This window comes from Mirounga leonina, unplaced genomic scaffold (genome assembly GCF_011800145.1).
Source record: "Mirounga leonina isolate KUSES-001 unplaced genomic scaffold, KU_Mleo_1.0 Mir_82, whole genome shotgun sequence".
Taxonomy (NCBI): Eukaryota; Metazoa; Chordata; class Mammalia; order Carnivora; family Phocidae; genus Mirounga; species Mirounga leonina.
The window spans coordinates 14,377,247-14,404,547 of record NW_023270825.1 but is presented as its reverse complement, the minus strand read 5'-3'; the positions used below and the strand labels follow the sequence as shown (position 1 = coordinate 14,404,547).

The following is a 27,301-nucleotide window of genomic DNA, read 5'->3' as shown; positions in this document are numbered from 1 at the left end:
AAATCTTAAAATTTGAAAACGTTAAACAAATAGAGCAGTGACTTTCAAATTTTTTCTTTAAGCAGCACAACCTTTCTCTTCAAATGACATCTCATGCAGACCCTGCTGTATAAAACAGACAAAAGCAGGGCTGCTTGAATTTAAGCAGATGTAGCAGACCAAGAACACACCCACCAGGACTCCTCCTTACTCCTCCACCACGTGAGCTTCAGCCCCTCAAAGCCTAGGGCTCTTGAGTAGTTCCTAAATCCTACTGTTTCTGCATCACCTGGTGAATTTTAAAATAATGGATTTCTGGATCCGTGCTTGACTTCCTGAGTCAGAATCCCCATGGGTATGTCTGGTAAATCTGTTGTTAATAAAAGCTCCACAGGCAATGTGAGTTTTCAGCCAGGATTGGGAACTACTGCTGAAGAATATGGTTTGAAAGGCAATGATTAATAGAAGGCTGGAATGCTAGGCCTTCTAATGTAGGAAAATAGAGCTGGGAGCATGAACAGGACTTGAAGGCCAGAGCTGTGTGTAACAAATGAATAGGAGGGAGTGTGTCTCCTGGCTTAATGGAGGAAGTCCACAAATTAAGAGAAAAGGCACAGCAAAAATGATTGTCAAATAGATCTCAGTAGCAAGGAAGTGATACAAAATTCTGTTTGAGAGCTAAAGTCCCCACCTACAAATTTTATATTTTTATTCTTAGGAACAGTGAAAGACTCTTTAATACTCCAAAACCAGGCAACATTGTTTGCAATTTTTGACTCTTCTTGAAATAGATCCTTATGCTTCATTAAACAACACTGTTGAGAAGATTTGTTTAAAGACTTTCTTACAGACATTTGATTAGTGAAGAATTTTTAAAAAAATTAAACCAGTAAGCAATAGAATAGTTCACAGATTTGGTTGCATTTATGAAGCAATCACAAAGGATAAAGACTTATTGATTCATATATATCTCTGCACAGTGAACAGAAACAAAACAAAACGAAACATAGAAGGACAACGGAAGGGTGAATTATGTACATGAGCACGATTTAAAAATGTTAGTGTTTGTTAAATAGGAAAAAGCTTATCTGACTTTGTCAGGAAATGTTTTATGGAAATGGAAATGATCCAGTAACAGAAAATTTACACTAGAGAAAATGCCAGTAAACAAGCACATTAGAGATGCACTTTCTAACAGAAAAATGTAAATGAAAGAAATTTTGGACTTGCAATTTTGCATTTATGAAATTTAGGGAGAATGCCGGGAGAGAGTAGAGTAATTGTTATACTGATATATTTTAGATGATATTTTAAATGGTATAATATTTTGGAAAAGAGTATGATAATATAAAACAGATAGCTATAAACATACTTATTCCATTTGTTTCTGTAATTTCCCTTCTCAAGAAATTTCACAAACAAGTGCTATATTTGCAAAGATGTTCACTGTAGCATTGGTCATAGTAGCAAAGCAAACTGGACGATAACCTATATGTTCAATGACAGAACACGAGCTTAGTAAATTATAATACGCTGCATGCCGGGCTTTTATGCAGCCATTAAAAATCATAATTATAAAAATTAGGCAGAAACAGAAAAGTGTTTATAATGTTAAGCCAACAAAGTATACCCTTTAGCACGTACGTTAAATTGAATTATCACATGTACTAGAAGGTATTACCAACAAACGGAAATAAAAATATTACAGGGTTGACATCTATTAATTCTACAAATATTTGTTAAATGCCTACATCCTGCCAACAGCTTACATTACAACAGTAAATAAAAAAGCTATTCTTCATGGCACTAATGGAAATTATCCAATTTTACCAAAATTTTATCCATTTTTTCCCAAAATTTTCAATAATGTTATAGCAACTTTTCATTTATAAGTTTAGCTACGGATTAGGAGCAGTGATAAATTTAAATGTTTGTAATTGTATGCTTCTTGTTGTTTTCATCTGCTTACACATATTTTATAGAACATGAAATTAAGCAATTTTTGTTCTTATTTAGTAAAAAGCACGAATTGTTCATTCCTCTGTTTTCCTTTTATTAATTTATTGATTGGCTTATTCTTTAAACAAGGAATTATTGAGCGCCTGTGTATTGGTGCTGTGATGGATGTGAGCAGTATCGAGTAGGACAGATGCCCTGTATCTGTTTTTTTACTCTGTTATGGGCTCATCACATTAAAGTTCTATTATGGATCAGCTTGTTCCATTAAGATGTCATTTTAGATTTTTACCACAAATGTTATTTTCTCAATGGAAGAAGGATTTAGGTAATGAGCAGAAAGCGTGCATTTGTGCATTTTTTATACCTTTTTTTCCAAACTATGTTTTACAACTGTAGCTGGAAAAAGAAAAGAGAAATTGTCTTTTTAACATGTTGAAGAAATCAGAGGTAATTTGTATTAGTTACGTGGCCTCCAAATTTCTTTTTCAATAAACTATTTCACACAGATACAGAGAATATTATTGACAAATAGGGAGGGTACTGTGAAGTCGTACTTAAATGTTAAGAATGAAATTGATCTTCCATGGAAAACTATACTTCTGTCTTTCCATTCCTAATGCTTTTTCCATTTGTGTGGGCAATATTAACAAAACTAAGTGCCATGTGGGGTGGTGATTCTGTATTTGTCTACCGACAAATCTGGAGGATACTGTAGGTAACTAGAGAGAATATTCTGAAGTGATAAGTAAAGTTAATTTATGGAAAACTGTACTTCTGCCTTTGAGTTCTTATTAACTCTCTTCCCTCCTCACTTGTGCCTTTTGGGGTGATATTGGCAACACTGGCAAAATTGAAGTGGCATGTGGGCTGATTCTGGGATCTTCATTTCCATACGCTCCTTAATCATCCTAAAGTTGTTGCAGCTATAACAACAGCTAAAGGATGGCTGGTTTTTAAAAAATATTAGTGGTGGGAGCACTGATACTTAGAAATACACTGGGACACTCGGTTGGGTGTATTCACAAACATTATGTAGTCTAGATCTGCCAAGGTCCCCTCTCCTTATGGACTTTTGTAAACTTATGGCTTTTATATGACATTCTAGGCCTTCATTAATATCTAGATATTAGATTGATTAAATCATTCAAAGATTCTTAAATATTATGTAGTCATTTATTTTTAAACATTGGAAAAGACTTTAAAGAAATATACATCTGTCATTACTTTAACATTTTAAAATGTTAATAGCTTTTCATTATGAATCTTATTACTATGACAGTTTTGTTTGGCTCTTAAGTTATTTTCAATATAAGTCAGAAATAAGGAGTAGAATTAATTCAATCAACACATCATTCCTGAGTGCCTCTTAACAGCATAGATACATATCAGAACAACAGAGATGTGTAAGAAGGGGTGCCTGTCCTCAGGGAACTTAAGGCCCATTTGAAATGGTCACAAATAGTTTTGTCTAGTGAATCCTCAGTGTTCATATGATGAATGATCACTAAAATGTATATCTTTTTTTACAATTTTTATTCTATATCAACAATTCATGGTAATTTCCTTAATCAGTTCAGCACAAACATAGCGTCTTACGTAGGAAGACTTGTTTTAGGACCATAAGCAAAATCGGCAGCCTGTAATAAGTGCTAAATCTAACCTTGGGCAATTAGAATATGTGACAAATTTTTCTGAGTGACATATTTTTCTGAAAACTAGAAGGTCTGTTATATTAAATAGGAGAGTGAATATGATCTATCTGCTGGAAGAGTTCTTTATAAATATTAAGTTAAAATTAATATGTTCAGATATTTACAATGCAGTCCTGAATTGAGCTGTTCGAAAATATGGTTTTCCAGTATTTTCAGATATAATGCTAATGAAAGTTATACTTTTTCCCCGCATTTTTTTGCTTCCACTTTTATTTCTGTCTTGGGGAAAAAGGAAAATAAGCATATGAAAGTAGTGTGTGGCTTGTTTTTAATTCCCATAGCTTTCAAATAGAGGTGTTGATTTTTTCAGGTCCATTAGAACATCAGTGTGGTGACATCACCTCTTTATAAGGAGTTTGCATATTTAGAAGTCTCCCCTGGAGCAAGAAGAGATGGGGAAACACAAGGAAAAGTTATTAATTCTGCAGTAGGAGATTGAAGGAACTCATCTGGCTTGCATTTCAGGAAAGAGTTCATATTAAGACATGGACAGTAATATGGGATATATTCTGAGCTAATAGAACTGAAATCTGAGAGTTACTTTAACTATTGGATATCATGGTTATACTAACATTGGCTAAAAAATAAGAGCTTTCTAACCTTGAGAGAAAGAATAAATATAATAAAACATGAGAATTCTCTTTTAACTAATAACCCGAGTTTTTATTCACCAGATCTTCACCTGAACTTCAAATTTGTGTAAAGATGGATTGCTTTCCTTTTTGTCCAAAAGGTTTCCACTTCTTCTGTATAAAATCCTAATTCCTATTTAGTCATCTCATGTCTGATCTCGAATAAACACTAGAAAGAACAGACTAGAAGACATTAGAGAGAAAGGGATAAACACATGTAAAATAAGAAAGCAGCTCAGAAGATCTTTTTCAGTCTGCAGCAAAGGCGAGTCTGACCCTCAGCATCACTAGATGTGAGCTGGGGTCAGAATGATAGAATAGTGGTGGTGGAAGACAATGGATATCCAAGTGCCTTTGCTCTTTTGACGCTTCATGATCCTGTTCTCTAGACCTCCTTCTCTCTGCTTACTTGCTCTTTCTCTATTTCTCTACATCTGTCTTCAAGTGGGGCCTGCAGTTGTTCCTGGCTGACACACCAAAGGCTTGGCTGCCACTGAGTTTAGAGGCACTTTGAATCATTGGACGGTAGATAAAGGGTGGGGAGAGCATACAACTTAGGGGATTTTTTAATATCCATTTTGGGCCTTGTATATTAAAATTGTATTCTAATATATTGTACATCTGCTTTTCTTTGATCCGTTTTTACTATTCATCTGCTGCCAGCCCTCTAGTCTGGAACTGATTATTTAGGGAAAATTGGTGGAGCCATCTGGAAACATGAGCAACTTGAGTTTCTGTCTGATTTCTAATGCATGTTTTGATTGATGCTAATTATACGGTTTATTTCATTATTTATTGTTTCTGTTCATTGTTCGAAAAGAAAATCCTAATCCAAAATGAATTGTTTTCAAAGGCTTTGGACTTGGCTGCCCTTTCCACAGAGCACTCTCAGTACAAGGACTGGTGGTGGAAAGTGCAGATTGGAAAATGTTACTACAGGTAAAATTTTGAGTATTTGTGAAGGGCTTAGACATGGTGGCATATTTTAGAGTCTCAACCCTGATCGTTACTTTTTTTCTGGGTCGATTTCCTTGGGAAGAAATGAGAACTATGTCTTTGACTTAGGTGAGAAAGCATTTAAACATGGTAGCACTAAGAACTGATACCTTTGGAATAATAAAATGGTAGTGCTGGGCATAGGAAACTCTGAGACCATCAGATCCAACACCCCTTTTCAGATGAGGAAGCTGAGGCCAGAGAGAGCCTGGGATTTGCATCAGGAACTACTTAGTGAAAGACTAGTTAGTAACGGACCTGTTGGATCTGAGTCTGTTGACTCCCATTCCTCTTCTCCAGCTCTCAAGTCTTTTTATGTCCCCTGATGCCTCCCATCCGTAAAGTGCTTCCCAGCTGAGAGCTTCCTTGTCCACATGTTACATTGTCTCACTTAAATCTCATAGCACCTGGAGGTAGTTGCTATTATCATTAGCTCTTTGTCCAGATGAGAAAAATTGAGCCTCAGAAAGATAAAGTGACTAGTCCAAAGTCACACAGCCTGTAAGTGGCAGAACAAGAATTTGAGCTCAGCTTTCTGATGCCAGTTCTCTTACTACTTACACAATTCTAGTGTTTCTCTAGGATCTGAATATTCTTATATTAATTCACTTAATGTTTAAACACATTTTTTTGGAGGTAGGGAGAGTGCACACGCAAGCGGGGGTGGGGCAGAGGGTGAGACTCTTCAAGTAGATTTCCCACTGAGCATGGAGCCCCACACAGGGCTCGATCTCATGACCCTGAGACCATGACCTGAGCTGAAATCAAGAGTCAGATGCCTAACTGACTGAGCCACCCAGGCGCCCTTAAACACATTTTTAAGCAAATTAATTGAGAGGTCAGAAAAGTTGTAATTAATTTTATGAATATTATACAGCAACTAGTAAATGAGATCTAAAACGTGTTGCCTGGTATTGAAATGCATTTGGAGCATTTGAAAAATAGAGACAAATGGGCAATTGTATTTTATAAATATAAATACATCTTTTAGTATTCAAAACAAGGTAGACCAGTTACTGTCAGCATCCTTTAGTACTTATGAACTTTACTTATCAAACACTGTGAGGAAAAGGAAATATATAAATGGAATGAAAAGGATGCTTATTCTTTTTTGGTTGAAATTAAGACTACTTTCCACTTAGATATTTTACATAGAACTTAAGTGTTTTTTCTGTTAGGCTGAGGAAGTAGTTTCTACTAAAAGGTAATTTTATAGCATTATACCATTAAACTTTTATGAATATAATTTCTGAAGGCAAGCTTGAAATCTGAGCTTCTAAACAAATCTTAAGAAATCTTTAATAATTAAAGAAAAGCACAATTTGCATTCCTTCTGCCATCTGTATAAGATGGCATTTAAATGAGTGTACCTTGCCATATTAATCACTGTTCTCCTCTGTCCCTTAATAGCCACTCATCTTTAGTATGTGCTCAGCACTCCTGCATTCACTGACTCACTAAACTATTTAACGAGCCAGGCACAGGGGTTACAAATATTTATTAGATAGTCCTTCCTTCATATGGTTTACAGTCCAATGGGGGAGAGAGGACAGTAAACCATCATAAGCATGGCTCCCACTGTGATAGAAGCAAGTGCAGGAAGCTCAGAGAAAGAGCTCCTAACTTGGACTGGAGAGGTCAAGGATGGAGCCCCAATTGACTTGTGTCTCTTGCTCCTGACTGGTAAATCCTGCCAGTTCTTTGTCTACAGTAGCTCCCTACTGCCCCATTCCCACTCCAATGCCTGAATTCTGACTTTCGGTTTTTTTGAATTGTTCCATTAGCTTCTTATCTGGGTTCTCTGCCCCCCTCCCAAATCCTTCTTATATACTACCATCAGAATAACTGTTATGAAAAAACAGCTCCTGTTGAATTCTTTGACTAATCTCCACTACCTCTAGGATAAAGTCTGCATTTTAAGTGTGGCATGTCTGATCTTGTCCCAGTCCATGCTTGCCCCTCTCACTCCCTTCTCCCATTACTTATTGTGTCCTTCTTTCCAGTTAAACCAAACAACTCAGCATTCCCCTCCCATGCTGTGCACTCTGCTGTGTGTCTGTGCAGATAGTTTGCTTCCATCTGAGATGTACACCCCCCACCCCACCCTGTCTAGCTCTCAAAATCTTGCCTGTCACTTCCTCCCTGAAACTATCTTGGTTCACTCCTCCTCTGTGCTCTCAAAGCACTTTTTTTTTTCTTATTAGCCATAATATGTTTCCATTTATTTGTGAACATGTTTTGTTCCATTCTTATTGGTGCCTTTAGGACATGTTTGTGATCTTCATTTTTGCGTCATGAAATGTGCATGCGTTGGTGCTTGACGATATTTACTGAATTAAATTGGAGAGAAAAAGTTGGCAGTCGGTGGGGTTATCTTGGGACTTTGACTCTCTGATATTGGCTTGTATTCATGAACTTGACTGATATTTTCCTTATTCCTAGACTTTCTTTGTACGTGGCCCACTTAATTCCTTTGCAGAAGAACCCATGTGGTTATTCCTTTTTGATAGTATTAGAAGAAGTTATCTCTTGAGGATGCAGTAATAAAAAAATGTATGACCCATCCTTCCTTCCTTTGGTTTCCAGGGTAGCTAAATGGCTTTGATTGCTCTTTTTTGTTTTTTTAATTTGTTTATCTTTCCATCACCATTGTTTAAAAAAATCTATTTGTTTTCATATTATTGTTTTATATGTATCTTATAGGATTATATTGTAATCCCTTTTAAATCATTTTTGGGAAGAGACATCATAGTAGATAAAAATACACAGACTCTCATGGATAATTAAGTGTGGCTGAACTTCAGCCACATGCTTAAGATTTGAATGCTCAGTTGAAGCTTTATATAGAACTATGCTGTTTTTCAGAACTTGAGAGTTCTTTGATAACATTTTGTGAGTACTCCTGGTAAAAGTTGTGGGAGCTTTGGGGGGGTGGCTTCTGCCATTTCACACATTCTAACTTTAGGGTAGTTTGGGGGGTCCCTTTTAACCCCATTAATCCTACATCTCCCTACAGCTGCTCGGGTGTCGCCACACCAGTGCTCGAGGCTTAGACAACCAGCTAGAAGGTCAGAGTTCTTCTGTCAAGGCTCCGAATGAAAGTAGCACAGTGGAACATCCTGTGAAATACTCATTTCACAAAATGAAAGCATCATCAAGTGCCTAAGCAGCTCTTAGCTGGCTAGGGATGAGTAGTTAGGAGAAAACCCGACAGATCTAGAACAGGCTGACGTGTGCTTTAATGACTGACTGAGCTTTAATGCTCTAATGATTGAATCAGTAGTAATAAAATGGTCCCTGGGCAGAAGAAATGGGGCTGATATCAGGACAGTTGTAGTTAGGCAAGGAACAACTCTCAAATCTGTAGACTAGGACAGTCTGTATCAGATACGAAGATAAAAAAGGAAAAGAAAATGTTTCTAGAATCATAAAATGGTAAAACTATATCACCCAAGAAGCAATTACTACTTACATCGAAACTGTTTAAAAAGGGCTTTAAAAATGGGCCTTTGTTGGGGCGCCTGGGTGGCTCAGTCGTTAAGCGTCTGCCTTCGGCTCAGGTCATGATCTCAGGGTCCTGGGATCGAGTCCTGCATCAGGCTCCCTGCTCATCGGGAAACCTGCTTCTCCCTCTCCCTCTCTCCCCTGCTTGTGTTCCCTCTCTCGCTGTCTCTCTCTCTCTGTCAAATAAATAAAATGTTTTAAAAAAAAAAATGGGCCTTTGTCTCAGAGTAAATGATGTTTTCAAAGAAATGCCATCCCTAAGTTCTTCCAATAAAATGGAGACCCAGAGCGTTTACTCAGGTCACCTGTTGTATGTCCAGCTGATTATAAGCTCTTTGGGTGGTAAACTGATGCGCCCTGGCTCGATGGCAGCTCTGTTAGTCCTGCTGTGTCCAGGCTGCAGACAGACTTGTGACACACCACTGGAGGGTTACATGGACAGTGAACATGGGAAATAGGCAACTTTGTGCTCAACTAGATCAACATGATGCTGATAATAATTTCTATGTGTGTATGACATTAGCTTCTTTAGTACATGCTTACTCTTAGAGATAGAAATGTGATTTGTCTCTATTCATATCCTCAGTGTGTGAATAAGTGCTGTAGTATTTATTTTTAAGTTGAATGTCTCATTTTTAAAATGGCTGTTCTTAGGTTAGGAATGTATCGTGAAGCAGAAAAACAGTTTAAATCAGCCCTGAAGCAGCAGGAAATGGTAGATACATTTCTCTACTTGGCAAAAGTAAGTAAGTATTCTTGCCTGGAGTGAAATCTGTCTTCTCAAAATAAATGTTCAAATTCTGGCCAATATATACGGAGAGTCGCCAGTTTCTTCAGGAATAGTTGGCAAGTTAATGTGCTCAGACTTATTTTTCTTTATAGCGAGTGGAAAAGTGAGAACATATGGAGGGTAACTGTCTCAGGAGAAATTGATTGCCACGAAAAAGAAGAAAACCCCTTTGAAAGATTGCCCATTAGAGCAGAAGAAACTGCCACGGGCTTATTACCATCCCCGTGGGTAACGGGCCCCAGAGAGGCCTTCTTTTCTACCGCATGCCTGTCTCCCACCTAAGCAGACTGCAGAGAACCGGAGTTGTTTTTATGTAGGTCCTTGGCTTCTTGGCTCTGCCATAATAACAAAGACAGTATTTCCCCTTGATTGAACACCTATTCAGGAGAAGGTATTATATCCGGTCTGTTCTACCCACAGGTGAATTTAAGCCTCATAGCCACCCCGCAAGGTAGATTTGTTACATTTCCTTTGTACTCTTAGGACAGTGGAGACTTAAAGAGGCTAAGTAGGATTTTCAGGGTCACTTGGCTGTTCAGAGCCAGCACTCCAACGCAGGTCTTCCTCCTCACTGTCCCATACTGCCCCCCACAACCACAGCGGAAGTGAAGGGCCACCAGAATTTTCAGAAAAAGTTACTTCTTGGCCCTCGCCAGGGCTACCTGAAGCATCTGATGAAGTGCTGGTTAGGACATCATATTGCTGTATCTTGACTAATTTTTCAAAATTAAAAAGTGTGCGAAAGGGGTTTGAAAAGAAGAGCTATAAATGGAAATGCCACTACTTCCTAAATATGGCTTTATTAAGAATTTGCACACTAAAAAAGAAACAAAATGAAAGTTACACTCTATAAACTTACGGTGCTAAATAATCTTGATCTGTTTACCGTAGTTTTCCATCTTCTGTACATTATATATAAAACCTAAAATTCTTAAAGAAGTTTCTAAGCATCACAGTAGATTTTTAAACTTTTCAGATACCTTGAAATTAAAACTCAGGTCACACTATTTGACTGTCATCTTCTTAACTGATAATCGCCAGGTGTTTTAAAAAAATGTGCTTTTTAACTATTTCGTTGAATACATGGTTTGACATATTTTTCCATAAATTGATTTTCTTAAACCTATTATTGCCTACATGACTGTCTCAAAGTAAAATTTGCTTATTTTCTTTAATATATGAAAGAATAATTGCTATGAAATAGAGATCAATCTGATTGAGGAACAGTATTATTTCTGAAAATATTGGATTAATTTTTTAAAAATTAAATGTTTTATATTACTTGATATATTTTGTTGTATTTTAAAAAGCAGTTCAATGGTGTATAAAGTAAAAGTTGAAATATTTTCATCCATACCTCTCCCTTTAATCTCATACTTTAGCATTAAACACTATAAACAGTTTTTCTGTGGATCCATTTGGGCCTTCTTCAAAGCACAGTCTATTTGAAAAGAAATAGAGGATCCAAGATCATGAAGAAAAAATGTCATACTCTTATGTTTCCATGCGTAAAACTGTAATTCCCTATTTTAGAAATTCCCATGAAGTATATGATTTATTTATGCTAATGTTCTAATTGCTAATTAAGTGGAAGCCATCAAGTGCTAACTTTCTCAACCCCCTGGCCCCATTCCTCACAAATCTGTTCCTCCTCTATTTCCGAGGGCGCTTTTCCAAAACCAGCTTCTCCACGGGCTCTCCACTGCTGCTCTTTCTCAGACCTTCTTGTTCGTTGGTCCTCCCCTCCTTCTCCTGTGTCTCCAACTTCGATCTCCTAATTGGTTTCTTTGTGCCCGCTTATAGACATACTCCCGTCTGTTCTATCCTAAACAGATTTTCCCTCATTCCTTTCTTATTGAGTTACTGCTCAGTCTCTAAGGCGATAGCAAGCCTACAATGAGCGTTTATTGAAGGAATGAGTGGATGCTTCATATATGACATGTGAAGATAAAACTAACATCACTATTGAAAATCCACGTTTCTGAAAACTTTTTACTTGTCATATCTAGGAGATAGTCTGTTACTAAGCAATAATTACAAACTTGTCATAACAAATACTGTTATTTTAAGAACCAGTACTTTTATTGAAGTGTATCTTGGTTTTAGGTTTATATCTCATTGGATCAACCAGTGACAGCTTTAAATCTTTTCAAACAAGGCTTAGATAAGTTTCCAGGAGAAGTAACCCTACTTTGTGGAATTGCCAGGATCTATGAGGTAAGACTTATATTATTCAAAAAGTTGGTGTGAAATTGAGGTTATATGCAACTTAAGTAAGTTCATAGGCCCTTGGGATCCTAGCAAGGAGAACAATTTGTAAAATTATGATAACTGGCCTGTGGTTTACTAACAGAGTAAGAGATTTTAGTGTATGCATTTAGTCAAACTAAGTTTTTATTATGATGTATTTCAAACATACAGAAGAGTAAGGAGCATGGTATGAGATAGGGATTTAAATGAGTTTCCCACTACAGATAGCTATTTGTCTGGGGTGCCTGGGTGGCTCAGTCAGTTGAGCATCTGCCTTCAGCTCGGGTCATGATCCTGGGGTCCTGGGATCGAGCCCCGTGTCGGGCTCCCTGCTTAGTGGGGAGCCTGCTTCTCCCTCTCCCCAACCCCACCCTCTGCTTGTGCTCTATTTCTCTCTCTCAAATAAATAAAATCTTTAAAAAAAAAAAGATAGCTATTTGTCCAGCACATCTATTGATCCTTCTCCCAAGGTCTGTAATGTCAAATATCAACTTTTTTTTTTTTTCTATATATAGTCAATATGTTTTGGGGGCTTTCTATTCTTTTGGTCTGTTTGTCTATCCTTGTACCAGTATTATACCATCTTAATTACTACAGTCTCACATACTACCTGGTATGGTTCTTTATCAAGAATGTTTTGTCTATTTTGGGCTTTTACCTATTCTTACAAATTTTAGAATCATGTTGTCAAATTCCATGGAGAGCCCCATTGAGGTACCCTTCCCACTGCCTAATTACTATAGCTTTACAGTAATTCCTGATCTCAAGTTGGACAAATTCTACCACCTACTTTTCTTCACAGCTGGTTATTTTTGGCCCTTTGCTCTTCCATATTGATTTTAGGATTGACTTATCATGAACCATTAAAAATCAAAACAATTCCTACAGGCATATTGATTGGAATTGCATTGAATATATGAATGATGGGGGTGGGAGGGCTGCCTTTCTTCCCACTCTTCATCATGGTAAAATTCTCCATTTATTTAGGTCTTCTTCAGTGAATATTTTATAATTATCTCCATGAAGATGTTATATTGGGGGTCCCCAAAACCACCCTGCGTTTCAATGATTAGAAGGACTCAGGACTCAGCATTCAGTCATCCTCACAGCTAAGATTTATACCAAAAGGCTATAAAGCAAACTCAGTAAAGGGAAAAGGTACATGGGTCAAAGTTCAGAGGAAATCAGGCACACAAGCTTCTAGGAGTTGTCCCCTAGTGGAATCACACAGGACACACTTTAGACTAATTCCAACAAGTTGTGACAACATGTGTGAAGCACTTTCCATCAGGGAAGCTCATGAAAGACTTGGTACTCAAGGTGATTCCTAGGGGTTGGTCATATGGGCACCTTCTGCCTACCATGTACCCAAATCCCAGACTCCGAGACATAAAGCAGGTATTCAGGCACCACTCAGCTTTTCGCACCACACAAAAAGTTTAGGTGTGTGAGCCCCTCTTATCATTTGAGGGAAGTTTTTCTTTTTTAATTAACATATATATGTATTACTTGTTTCAGGGGTACAGGTCTGTGATTCATCAGTCTTACACAATTCACTGCACTCACCATAGCACATACCCTCCCCAGTGTATATCACCCAGCCACCTAATCTCTCCCACCCCCCTCCACTCCAGCAGGAAGTTTTATATCAATATAGGGAACCCACCAATTTCTCAGATGCCAGCCAGGGACCAACCTTACAAGCAGGCCTTTCTAAGAATAGCAGTTTTCGGTCTGTTACACTCTTTCTTGCAGAGATCCATCCCGAGGTTTAACTGTGGATGGAATCCTTTTTTTCTATCGTATTTTCTATTTATTTCTGGTAAGTAGGAATATATTAATTTTTTATTATTATTATTATTTTTTAAAGATTTTATTTACTTATTTGACAGAGAGAGACACAGCGAGAGAGGGAACATAAGCAGGGGGAGTGGGAGAGGGAGAAGCAGGCTTCCCGCTGAGCAGGGAGCCTGATGCGGGGCTTGCTCCCAGGATCCTGGGATCATGACCTGAGCCGAAGGCAGACGCTTAACTGACTGAGCCACCCAGGCGCCCCCACGTTAATTTTTTAAAGTTCATTTGATACTAGAAAACAGGCCTAATACTGGGGTGCCTGGGTGGCTCTCTGACCTTTAAGCTCCACCTTCTGCCCATTTCAGTCCTTCTTCTCAGGCAGAAAGCACTGGCAGAAAGAGCTAGACATCTATGGAATCTTTGATGGTTGCTGGTTGGAAGAATTCCTGCCAACCTTCTGTTATAGTCACTCTGGCTGAGACAGGGAGTAGACCCTTAAAAGCTCCCTTCATCCTTCCGTGCTCAGGGTCTGACCAGGACTTGAAGGACCATATCCTTTTAGAAGTCTACAGGGGAAGGTTTGGGGAGAAAAGTAGAATTGGAGTTGGCTCTCAAAGTGGAGAAGAAAGCATCCAAGTTGTGGGAACAATTTATCATCCACAGAAAGCATGATCAAGGACTAAGTGCAAATTTAAAGTAGTGAGACGTAGTATTTCCCCTTGAACCTAACTGCTAATTTCCCTTGTGCCAAAGTTTACCATACGAAGACAGATTTCCAGTGTATTCGTTTTCTCTTTATGTGACAGTAAATTTGGAGTTACTTAGTAAAGTTTGTCCCTTAGCATTGCAGCCTACAATACATATGCCTTAGGGATTTTTGTATGTACATCAGACTTCCCTGGAGGGAGCCTCTTCCTTTATGTTCTTTTTTATTTATCACATTCATTTTGATCTTATATCTTTTCAGTGTTTTCCCGTTTTAAAACGAACATGTTGTGCTGCCTAGTGTGCATTACTTATTGTTTAAAATGATTTATTCTTGCTAAATTTGGTGGTGGTTTTAATTGTTCTTGAGGAATTCTGTTTATCCATTCAAAAGGCAGGTCTCTGAACTGTTCTTTGTTGAAGATATTTGAAATTAGAAATGTTACCCTAGAAGAGATTATTCTAGTAGTTCTTAAAGTTTCCTGTGTGTTCAAGTAACTTTAGGAAAGGTTGAGAAGGGTGGCCTGTCCTCTGCCTACTGAATCAGATATCCTGGAAGGCAGGACTCAGGCAATTATTTGTATGTTTGAGCTCACTAGGCGTTTCTCACATATAACAGAGTTTGAGAACCACTGCAACATTCACCTCAAGCTATTTGCAGTTTTATTTTAAATAACTTAAATTATAGTGTTTTGTGAATTTGTTCCAAAATAACCACTATCAACATCACTTAACTGATACCATAGTTATTTATATACTTGAGGTGACATTTATAGATTTGAAAATATTTTTTAAATCTACATTAACAAAATTTATTCTAGAGTTACTATAATTTAAACAATTCTGATGCAGGAATGGATTAAAGGAGCAAAATAGAGTCTATGTATGTTCATACATATGACAATTTACAATGTTCTAAAGACTGCCTATTTAACCAATTGGATTATTAGATTATTTTAAAAAAATAGAGCTGGAGGAATAATGATTTCTTATACTAAAAGAGTCTATTACTGCCAGATGACTCACAGATTTAAAACCATGAAAGTTCCAGAAAAAAGACACAGATGAATTATTTGTATAAATTTGGAATAGGAAGACCTTTCTAAGTGTGATAAAAAGTCGAAAGCCATAATAGAAAAGACTGAATTTGAGAAGATAAAAGTTAAATTTTCTATAGAGTTAAATAAGTGTTCTATAAAGTTAAATTTTCAATAAAACCAAATAGAAATAAAACCAAAACAAACAGTATAAAAATTTCCAACGGGGAAAATATTTGCCATACCTGAGACAGACAAAAGACTACTTTTAATTTCCTCAATCTATACATTGCTTAAAAGTTGCTGAATTTCAGGTGGTTTCCAGGTTGTGGGAGAATTACACACACACACACACACACAAGTGTGCATGAACACAAACATACAGGTTCTCATTTAGTCAAGATTGTAAACACTTATGGAAACAAGGTGTTTCCTCAGAGCAGTTGTGGGTCGAAATCGTGGTGTGGCTTTTGCATTAGCCCTTGTTTTCCTACTGGCCTGCATTGTGGCTGCTGATCCTCTTCATGCAAGTAAAATCACCCCAGAGATGAGACAACAGCCAATTCCAGCTACACCATGGCTACACCACTGCCTTTCATACTGGGGCTCGGTAAGACCCATCTGGAAGACCTTAAACCATCTATACTTCTCCTCTGAAGGAAATGTTTATAAACACCAGGACTGCCTGGATTTTGAACTTAAGTCACATCAGCAGACTTGTTTAATCTGGAAGGAGAAAACAGAGTCAGTGCCCAGGGATCTCTGAGGCACACGTCTGCCCCCAGCTCTCCTGTATCCAGGAGGGCAGTTTCCAACCCAAGCCCCCATAACACAAGCCAATAGTAAAAGAACAAAAGATAGGATAGAAAAATGGGCAAAGGACATGAATCGGCAGTTCACAGAAAAGGAAATATAAATAGGTGTGTATTAAATGCCTAACCTCAGTCATAATTGAAGAAATAAAAACTAAAATAATGAGATGCCTTTTTTGACGTAATTGGGTTGACACAGATGGAGAAGTTCCAGGACATGTAGGGTTGTCAAGGTTGTGAGGAACACACCTCACATATGAACACTGATGCTGGGAGTGTATGTTGGCACAACCCATTTGGAGGCTGTTTGCGATTACTGATGAGATTTCCAAGCATGCATACTCTTTGGCCCCAGCAATTTCATTTGTAGGAATTTTCCTTAAGGATGCTTTCATACAAGTTCAGAAAATATGAACAAGGATGATTTTATAGTATTTTTTTATAGCAAAAAAAAAAATGAATGCTTCATCAAAAGGGGGCTGGTTAAATAAACTATGGTCTATGTATTGATAGAAAACTATGCAGAAATAAAAACGTAACAGGGTAGAACCCTTTGTGCTGATATGGAAAGAGTCAAGACACTGGGAGTAAAAACAATGAACCATGTATCAGAATGTGTAGAATGATTATGTTATGGTAAAAACTTGCATACATGTATGTCTACACATATATGAACAAAGTTTCTTGAAAAATACTCAAACTATTCCAGAACTTCTGACTGGATTTGGAGAGGGGACTATTACTTTTCATTTTATAACCTTTTTCAGTGTTTAAATTTATTTAGCATAAGCACATATTTTACAATAACACGTTTAAAAAACTACATATGGGGTTGCCAAAAACACAAATTAGCTTCAGTCTAAAATTCCTCAAGATTACATAATTATGTGCCCATCAATCAAGTATACAAACATTCCAAGGTAATTTTATAGAACTGAAAAGCCTTGAAACAATTATCCATTCAGGCTGGAGTCTTTTTGCATTGGGCTGAATCGTGTTCCTCCCAAATTAATATGTTGAAGCCCTAACCCCCAGTGTGATGGTATTTAGAGATGAGGCATTTCGAGATAATTACGTTTAGATGTGGTCATGAGGGTGGGGCCCTCATGGTGGGATTAATGCCCTTAATAGAAGAGACACCAGGGTGTGCTTGTGCTCGCTCTGCCTTTTGAGGACACAGTGAGACGGTGACCCTTTGTAAGCCTGTAAGAGAGTCCTCACAAGATCCCCGCCATGCTGGCACTTGACCTTGGACTTACAGCCTCCAAAACTGTGGGAAAATAAAGTTCTGTTGTTTAAGCCACAGTCTGTGGTATTTTGGTGTAGGAACCCGAGCAGACTAAGACACCAACTTGGACAACAGTAATACTGAAGCCTTGCACTATAGGATGTTGTTGCCCTGGAAACCAGAAAAGTCATGTTCATGGGGACCCAGGCGGCTCAGGGCCATTATGTTCAGTGGTCAGGTTGCTGCCTAGGTGTGGAGATTATTCTTTGGAAGGACAATATCTTAGTCTTCTCAGGCTGCTGTAACAAAATACCATAAACTGGGAGGCTTAAAGGACATAAAATTTATTTCCATAATTCTGAAGGCTGGGAAGTCTAAGATCAAGGTGGTGGACAATTCATTTCTGAGTGAGGGCCCTTTTCCTGGTCTGTAGACAGACACCTTCTATCTATACCCTCATATGGTAGAGAGAGAGAGAGCATCTCTCTGGTCTCTCTCTCTCCCTCTTTTTTTTAAGATTTTATTTTTTTTGAGGGGGGGGCAGAGAGAGAGAGAGAGAGAGCATGCACGAGAACAAGCAGGGGGATGGGCAGAGGGAGAAGCAGGCTTCCAGCTCAGCGGGGGCTCGATCCCAGGACTCTGGGATCATGACCTGAGTGGAAGGCAGACGCTTAACCGACTGAGCCACCCAGGCACCCCTCTCCTTGCCTTTCTTCATATGTTATATTTGCCTGACATTATATTACCTATTTGTTCATTCGCTTGTCTTCCTTACCAGCTGTACCCTCCTTGAGGATAGCAGCTTTGTCTTTTTGTTCGTATTGTGTCCTCAGGGCCTAGAACACAGTCTGGCACGTGGTAGGCTCTCAATATTTGTTGAATGAATGAACATAAATCAGCCAGAAGAAAAATAATTTCCTGGCACTGAAGTGCTGCTCTTCTGTCTTATTGGAGAATAGGAAATGAACAATATTTCATCAGCAGCGGAATACTACAGAGAAGTTCTGAAACAGGACAATACTCATGTGGAAGCCATTGCGTGCATTGGAAGCAACCACTTTTATTCTGATCAGCCAGAAATAGCTCTTCGGTTTTACAGGTGTGCTTTACACTCTCTGCATAGAACTTTCCTGTGAAATATTGGTGCAGCATCAGTAATGATGGTGTGAAAATGTAGACACATAATATATAGGCCATGTCTATAGGAGACTAACCATTCAAGCACCCAGAGGTTTTATGAGCATTCAAGTGACATCTAAGAATTTGAAAATGTGCAGATATTTGGCATCTTGCAGAAACATACCTGGATAATTGCGTTTTTAATGCCATGTCATTGTATGAGTTAGCCATTTTTTTGTCAATGAATAACTGTTTAATAGTTCCTGGAAACACTTCTCCCCATCACTGCTTCCCTTAATACCACCACATGGCCTATAAAGACCCCGAAGCTGAAACAGTGACGAGATTTGCAAAGAGCAGTGGGTCCCAGGTTCCAAGCCCTGTCGAGGACCTGAAACAGGTTCCCCTGTTCTGTGAAGTATTGTCCACTCTTGTCCAAATAAGTTTTCAAAGCCTAAATAAGTTCTGGTCTCTGGTTCTCTTTTGAGCACATTCTTATTTCATCTTACAGATGGCTTCTGAGATTAATTTTTAAATTTTGATTTCCTCTTCTGCCCTTAGGTAATATACAAGGAGATAACTGGCTGCTGATGAGAGTTCTTTCCAAATATATGTCGGCAGCATAAAATATGATAAAATGAGTGTTGTTTTAGGCACAGGCAGTTGCCTCTGCTCTCCCACCCTGAAAATGGGTCATGGGTTCCTCAGGGCTGCTGAAGTGGATTTTCATTTGCTTATGTGAATGGTCTTGTCCTTTGGGATTAATGATGCATAGAAACAAATGGGTTTTTTGAGCTCTAGCATGAGAGCTGAGTGGATAAGGTAGGGATCGCACTGATGGTCTTGTCTTCCTTGGTGGAAGCTCACTGGAAGGTCAGTAGACACAGCTAAACCACAAAATACTACAGATAACCAAAACCAAGATTTAATTTAGCTGAGAACTTGAAGGTAAATCCTAAACACAGCCCTCAAATTAGATTAGAAGGTCTCGGGGGTTTACTGCTTGACACCAAACCTTTATGAAGCAAAACGTTGTGGGTTTTACTTTATGTGACACTTTTGTAGCTTGGTTTTCTCTAGCAGAATTTTTTGGGGAAAAGAACTTACGCAAGTTGATTCTGACCTTGCCTCTGGACACATTACCCATGACCAGTACCCTTAAAAAAGACATGCTTTTGTGTTTGCTTTGACATTTTTTTCCATTTCCTGTAATACCTTCTATTCTTTGGGGATGTTAAAAATTATAAAACATTTCTAACTTTATAAAAAAAATAGGTCTTAATATTTATCAGGTTGGTCTGACACCAAAATATGTGTTCTCCTTTTCAAAAAGGCGACTCCTGCAGATGGGTGTTTACAACTGTCAGCTCTTTAACAATCTGGGGCTCTGCTGCTTCTATGCCCAGCAGTATGATATGACTCTGACCTCGTTCGAACGTGCCCTTGCTCTGGCTGAAAATGAAGAAGAGGCAGCCGATGTCTGGTACAACCTGGGCCACGTAGCTGTGGTAGGTTGTTTCTCTCATGCAATTTCTGGTATAGAAAAGGTAGCCACAAGTTTGAAGGAATGTTCGGGTATCGTAAATCCAGGTTTGGTTAGTTATGGTCTTCTGTAGCGATTGAGCGATTTCTGAGAGTCACCCTAGAATGTATTGTCTCAGGTTAACTCCTTGTATATACAATTCACACTTGATTATGATCAGTACTTGTTGCTTGGTAGCAGAAAAGACATACTCGAGGAAAGAAGGGAGGAGATGGCGGGCGGAAGTGTATGGATCTGTGTGTGCGAATACATGCTTTTCTGTTCAAGGGCATAGGGGATATGAACTTGGCCCATCAGTGCTTCAGGCTCACTCTGGTCAACAACAACCACCACGCCGAGGCCTACAACAACCTGGCCGTGCTGGAGATGCGGAAGGGCCACGTCGAGCAGGTCAGTGAACTACTTGGCACAGTGGACAATCTGCTTTCTTCAAAGAGGGGCTGTCAGGTGTAGCTGTCTTTACATGCTGCAGTTTATTTTTAAAAGATTTCTTTGAGAGAGAGAGAACACAAGTGGGAGGGGCAGAGGGAGAGAGAGAGAGAGAGAGAGAATCCCAAGCAGACTCCCTGCTGAGCACAGAGCCTGGGCTTGATCCCAGGACCCTGAGATCAGGACCTGAGCCAAAATCAAGAGCCGGTCGCTTAACCCACTGAGCCACCCAGGCCCCCCTTACATGCTGCAGTTGAAAAATGAGCTCTAGAGTCTGACTGGCTAGATTTGAATCCCGGTTCTGGCACATATTAGTGATGTGACATTGGACAAGTTACTTAATCTTTCTGTTTTCTCTTACCCTTTGGTTTTATCAGGACAAATCTGTACCTCCCTGGTCCTCCCTCCCTTAGTGAGCTGTTGCACCGTTCCCAGTCCCCCATCCACCAGCTGGGTGCTCCAGCCAAAGTCCTAGGAGCCCCACTTGAAACCTCTCTGTCCCAGCTGCCTCGTGTGGCCACCCCACACCCCATCGCATTCGGCAGGCCCTGCCGAGTTTTACCTCCAAGCCCCATCCCGGACCTGGCCGCTTTACCCCACCTCTGCCACCCTTCTCCAGACCCCACTCCTCTCTTGCCTGGACTCTACGACAACGGTCTCCTCACTGGTTTTTGTCTCCACTTAGGTCAGCAAGTAATTGTACCCTGTAACACGTCCTCCTCTCAACAGCGGAAGGGATTTTTTAAAAAAACAAGAATGATTTATCACTGCTTTGCTCGGCATCCTCCAAAGTCTTTCCTTTTCATTTGGAATGAAATGTGGATTCAAATCTTGGCCTACAGGGTCCCACATAATCCGGCCTCTAGCTCCCCCTCAGACCACATCTTTCATCACTTCTCCCTTCACACTGACTTCCGGACACATCAGCTGCCTCCCCGCTCTGCAAATATGCTGTGCCCGTTCTTACTTTACAGCTTTTGGAATGTTCTTCTTTCAGATCCCGCAGTGACTTTTCTTCTTGTCAGTCGGGTCTTAGCTTAATCACCACCTCCTTAGAAAGGTCATCTCAAACATCTGTCTAAAGGAGCCCTCAGGCACTATCACATCTCTGACTATATTTTTTCTTCACCATACTTATTTTATCAGATATGTTCATATTTATATGTAGAATGGAGCATGGCAGCCACGTGAAAATAGGGACCTTCTTTGTCTTCCAACTGCTGTATTTTCAGCATCAAAAACAGTGCCTGGCATGTGATGGGTAGTGGGTCCGTATTTGTGAAGTGAACAGACAGCATATAAAGTGAGGTAACAGCAAGACCTGAAAGTGTTCTGTGAGGATAAGCAGATTATGCATGAAAAGCGCTGGACATGGTAGCCTAGGACTGAGCACACGGTAGATGCTTAACAAATTATATTATTATTAATAAGTTATATTATTATATATTTATAATAATAAATTCTATTACTAAAAAGTTTAAAACGCTAAATATACTCCTACAATATTACTGACAATCAAGGATAGATAAGTGCTACATTCTAGACTTTAAAGATGAAGAAACAGGGACTCAAGGAAGGTAAGTAACTTTACCTGCAGAAGTTACCTTCTAACTTTATTTAAAAAATAGGTCTTAATATTTATCAGGTTGGTCTGATAAATATTAAGGGATATATAGCGTTAAATATAACACTAAATATAGTGTTAACCTCCCGCCTGGTCTCCTAAGCACCGTGATGAACTTGTAACACAACAAGAAAAGAAACATCCTTGGATGTTGCCTTTATTTCAGAAATTCCCCCCAAAAAAGATGGGTTTGTATTTTGTCAACAAAAACTAACTACAGAGGACTCTTGACCAACACAGGATTAGGGGTGCTGACCCCCCATGTGGTTGAAAATTCAAGTATTACTTTTGAACCCCCCAAACTTAACTACTAAGAACCCACTGTTGACTAGAAGCCTTACCAAGAACGTACACAATTAACACATTTTGTGTCATACGTACTATGTACTGTATTCTACAGTAAATTAAGCTAGAGAAAATAAGATGTGATTAAGAAAATCATAAGAAAGAGAAAATACATTTATAGTACTGTATTTATTGAAAAAATCCACACCTAAGTGGACCCATGCAATTCAAACCCGTGTTGTTGAGTAACTGTAGTCTAAAATGGGAACTTGTTCTGTGATGGAACTTTACCTATGTCCATATGAAACAAGTGCTTTTGCGATCTTCTCTGTTCCCATGTTGGTGCTTTTGTTTCCTACTTGTTACAGTTTCTCTACTAAGCTGATTTGAAAGGTTTTGGTGAAAGTTTTCATGCTACTAACCTCTATTTTATTACTAAAAATTATACCTCGATTAAAAGAAAAATAGCTATTCATAAAACAAAAATCAGTATCTACCATCCCATTGGTTATTTTCCATTAAAAAAAAAATACACACATTTGTCCACAGGTCATGGGTGGAGGTTTTGGATTTAGTTAGAAATCGGAGGGGTGGTCAGCAGCTTGGAATGGTGAGTTTGTGGTCCTAAGGATCCTTTGAGCCTGTAGGGGATGCCAACTTTGTTTTTTGAGTACTTGAGAGAACAGAAGGCTTGTCCTTTTCAGTTGCATTCACATGTTATTTTGAGGTCAGCATTGTAATAAATGCTTATCACAGTCTTCTAGCACAGAACTTGGAGCTTGGAAATTTATTATTATTTTTTTTTATTGTTTTTGTCGTAGCATTAGAGAACAGGTAATTAGAAGCCTAAGAAACCAATCAATAGCAATAAAAATGAGGTTAATAAGGCTTTTTTTTTTTTTAGCATTGAAAGGATTATATTTTGATTTGTCATATTGAAATACAAACTTTACAAGATCTGTTGTTCTCGACTTTAAATCTACTCTTAAGTTTCTTCATATTTTGAAGCGTTTTTATCATTAATTTTGGGAAGCTGTAAGTATTAATTGTATTTCAGTAAGTCATATTTCACAAGGAATGTCATCTGTATCTATCACAGGATCATGTTTATTAAGGTCCTGTATCTTGGGTAAAGGATTCTTTTACCAAAAAAAAAACAAAAAACCCACAAAAAATACCAAATCACACACACACACACACAAGTCACAAATATCGTGCTGATAGATGCTCATATACCTTTGGTTTTCTCCCCCCCTTTTTTTTAATACAGGCAAGAGCACTGCTACAAACTGCATCGTCTTTAGCACCCCATATGTATGAGCCACATTTTAATTTTGCAACGGTCTCTGATAAGGTATTCTCTTTATCAGTTCATCATCTGATCTGTTTCTTTTTCTTTCCTGGTTTTAAAAAAAGTACAGCTAAATAAGGAAAGATACATAAGGAAATTCTAGTAATGTTTTGAAAGAAATGGTTTTATAAATATTGTATCCATCTGTCCTTCACTTCAGGGGACAGTTCAATAAACCTTAAAGAAATTTATCACTGAATATGGGCTAAATATTACAGATTGCATTATAGATTATTGCAGAATATCAATTGCAGAATGATTTTATTTTTAAAATAGGACATTTAGTCATGAAAAAAATACTCATCAGGCGCCTGGATGGCTCAGATGGTTGAGCGTCTGCCTTCGGCTCGGGTCATGATCCCGGGGTCCTGGGATCGAGTCCCACATCGGGCTCCCTGCTCAGCGAGGAGCCTGCTTCTCCCTCTCTCTCCTCTCTGTCTCTCATGAATAAATAAATAAAATAAAATCTTTAAAAAAAAAAAAAAGAAAAAAATACTCATTAAGTAATTCCTGGTTGAGGAAGGATTTAGTAATTGGCTTTTAGAGCAAAGAAGTCTTGTATTTTATTGTAGACCTTGATGCTGCTGTCAAGGCTCTGGCGTAATTGCTCTAAAATTAGGGATATGAGAGGAAGCTATTTTAGCTGTGAACAATGTGGGCAAAATAGAGCTGTTAATACTGTGTTACGAGTCAGTTAATATCCAAGCGCTAAAAGGAATCATGCCATTTTCAATAAGAACAACAAATAAAAGGTATCCAATAACTAACTTTTACTGAGAAATCTTCCTTTAACATGGAAAGTGAGTTTGAAGGCTAAGGAGATGGCTAAAAGTGTTTGCTGATGTAAAGACTCTTGCTAGACCAGAAGACATTATGAAAATGTCACTTTTCAAAGCACAAACACGAAGCCATCCTCACTTTCATTTCTGCTTTGGAACTAAGCTGTCATTTTTGAGGACTTGTCAGGTGCCAGCCACTGTCCCTGGGGCTCTACACACCCTCTCTGATTCTCCCAACAAGCTGTTGCGTAGGTTTCCCTCACCTTCCTGACTCCTCTCTTCATACAACTGATGTTTCATTTATGGAGCCTCTGCTGTGTACCTGGCACTGTTGTTGGCACAGAGGATGTCAGCAGTGACTAAAACAAAACCTCTACCTCATGCAGCTTACATTCGACTGGAACCCAAGGCTGGTCGAGCTTAAAAGACCCCCCTAGAGTCCCCTAGGGTCACATGGCCGTGGCGGGGTCGGAATTTATACCCAGCACCCAACGATGCCCATGTGTTTTCCACTGCTCTGTGCTGCCATTTCCTTAAACCACTTTCAGTTTATCACACTTTAATAATACCTAACTCAAAGGAGATTTTTTTTAAGCAAAGGTTATATTTTCCATAAAAGAAAATGGTATCTTAAAAAGAAATGCTATGGGTTTTAAAAAAGGAAATGTTTTTAATATGTATTACATGTTTCAAAAAAACCCCAAAAACCTGCCAGAATTGAATTATCTAGGTTTTTTGTGTCCATGCACACACTAAAAAGCTCTTGGTTTTTATAAATGTATGCATGAATCCAGATCTATTCAGATGGATCCAGATACTGTGTGCTTTTCTTTGGGACTGGACTTAAATACCAGCTTTATTGAAAATCAGAGATACCCTTAATAAACTTCTAAAGCCAGATATCTTCCCCCAAATTACTCTGCTAGCTCCATTTAAAACCTCCCTGAGCATGTTATTGTATCTTTTTTTTCTTTAAAGATTTTATTTATTAGAGAGAGAGAGAGCAAGAGAGCACAAGTGGGAGGGGGGAGCAGCAGAGGGAGAAGGAGAAGCAGACCCCCTGCTGAGCAGGGAGCCCGATGCGGGACTCGATCCCAGGACCCTGGGATCATGACCAGAGCTGAAAGCAGACGCTTAACCGACTGAGCCACCCAGGCGCCCCACATGTTATTGTATCTTATATACAATCATTTTTGCTTGAATTTTCTGTCTAAAAGATAATGCCCTAACCAAAAAATCTTTATGGTACATTACAAATAGTTGTCCTAAGGCTTTTGGAAACTATATAGAGCTGGCTGTTGTAGTATGCCAATGTTATTTTATTTTTATAATACTACCTGTGACAGGAAAAGAAAACAAGGTTTATGAATTCATAACTAGACAGCCGTAATGGAGCAGAAATTATTTGTATAATTGGTTATTTTATTTTTCTCATATTTTTCAAGATTGAATTGTAACCTAAGTGAAAGAATTCTAAAATCAAAGTGGCATAATCAAACGCTTTACCCTTAAAAACCTTTGATTTTCTACAGTACAGATATTATATCCTTTTTTTTCTTTTTACTTTCTTACTCTTTTTTCCTGATCTCACTCTGTGGTCTTATTCTGGTATTTCTTACAGATTGGAGATCTACAGAGAAGCTATGTTGCTGCTCAGAAGTCGGAAGCAGCATTTCCAGATCATGTGGATACCCAACATTTAATTAAGCAGCTAAAGCAGCATTTTGCTATGCTCTGATTGCCCCACAGACCAAGTATATCCTTATGAGGGGGCATTACACAAGGGAAAAAGTAGTGTGTTTATATATATATATATATATATGATATACAAACCTGTGCTTGATATTAGTGAAGAGGACGTAAGGGAGTTTACATAAGAATTTATAATGCAAACATTATAATAACTTGTATAATATTATAAAAGATAGGATTTAATATTTGTAAGTAGATCGTGAAAACTCCGATATTTTATGATAGATGTTTATAAATGTTTACAAAACATGTTCATGAATTTCCTCAAATTTTTATAAATGCATATTTTTAATGTCGTTAATTTGCCCATTAGCTAACATGTAGCTTCAGAGGTCTGAAATCTGCCATTAAAATTGCACTTTTATGGCTAGAAGGGTGTGTATTCATCCCAATTAGAGCTTAAAAATTGTACTTAAAACTATTTATCAAATGCTTTTTAAGACACTGTACCTTTTCTTATATATTATGCTTTAAAATAAATCAGTGTATAATACACCATCATTCTGTCATTTTTCATGAGTTTTAATTTTAGGCATCTCAGATAAAACAAGTTTTTCAGAAGTCCCATGACCTTAGAAATCTAATCATAATTTTACTTGATGTAGCACCAATTTTGTATTTTCCCGAGAAGCTATTTATGGAATATCACATTGTCAATGTAAGAGTATCAGGATTAGAAATGGAGTCACAGGCCCAGAGACTCACCGGCGGTCAGCCCTGAGGTTAGGCCAGATCCCAGGACTGTGCATTGCAAAATCCTGGAAAGGCTCTTGAACTCGTCTCTCCCATATTTAGTGGAATTTGCATCAATGTGTTCACACAAGGAAATGTGTCCAAGGGACAAAGGCACCCCAAATTGGAGTTTGGACTTTGGGACCCCTCCAGGTTATTTTTTCCAGTTTTTAATGTCGTGAAAACTATTTTACAGATACTTATTTCTGTTCAGATTCGTGTAAGTAGTACTACTTGGCTGACAACAGAAAGATGGGAATTCGAGGAATTAGAGCACATTAGAGGCTGG

The 27,301-nt window shown here is 38.4% G+C and overlaps 1 protein-coding gene across 4 annotated transcripts in view; it reads left to right on the top strand.

Moving 5' to 3' along the window:
* Positions 1-26,775, top strand: part of TTC8 (tetratricopeptide repeat domain 8) — a 52,020-nt gene extending 25,245 nt beyond the window's left edge. For 3 of the 4 annotated variants that reach the window (XM_034992531.1, XM_034992533.1, XM_034992532.1), the window contains 8 exons: positions 5,136-5,221; positions 9,437-9,524; positions 11,679-11,789; positions 18,358-18,497; positions 19,851-20,025; positions 20,328-20,450; positions 23,669-23,752; positions 26,150-26,775. In XM_034992531.1, coding sequence (XP_034848422.1) covers positions 5,136-5,221; positions 9,437-9,524; positions 11,679-11,789; positions 18,358-18,497; positions 19,851-20,025; positions 20,328-20,450; positions 23,669-23,752; positions 26,150-26,266 — 924 coding nt within the window. In that variant the 3' untranslated portion in view covers positions 26,267-26,775. Of the gene's footprint in view, positions 1-5,129; positions 5,222-9,436; positions 9,525-11,678; positions 11,790-18,357; positions 18,498-19,850; positions 20,026-20,327; positions 20,451-23,668; positions 23,753-26,149 lie in introns of all 4 variants that reach the window. The other variant, XM_034992534.1, reaches the window with a different exon arrangement.
* The last annotated feature ends 526 nt before the right edge of the window (positions 26,776-27,301 follow it).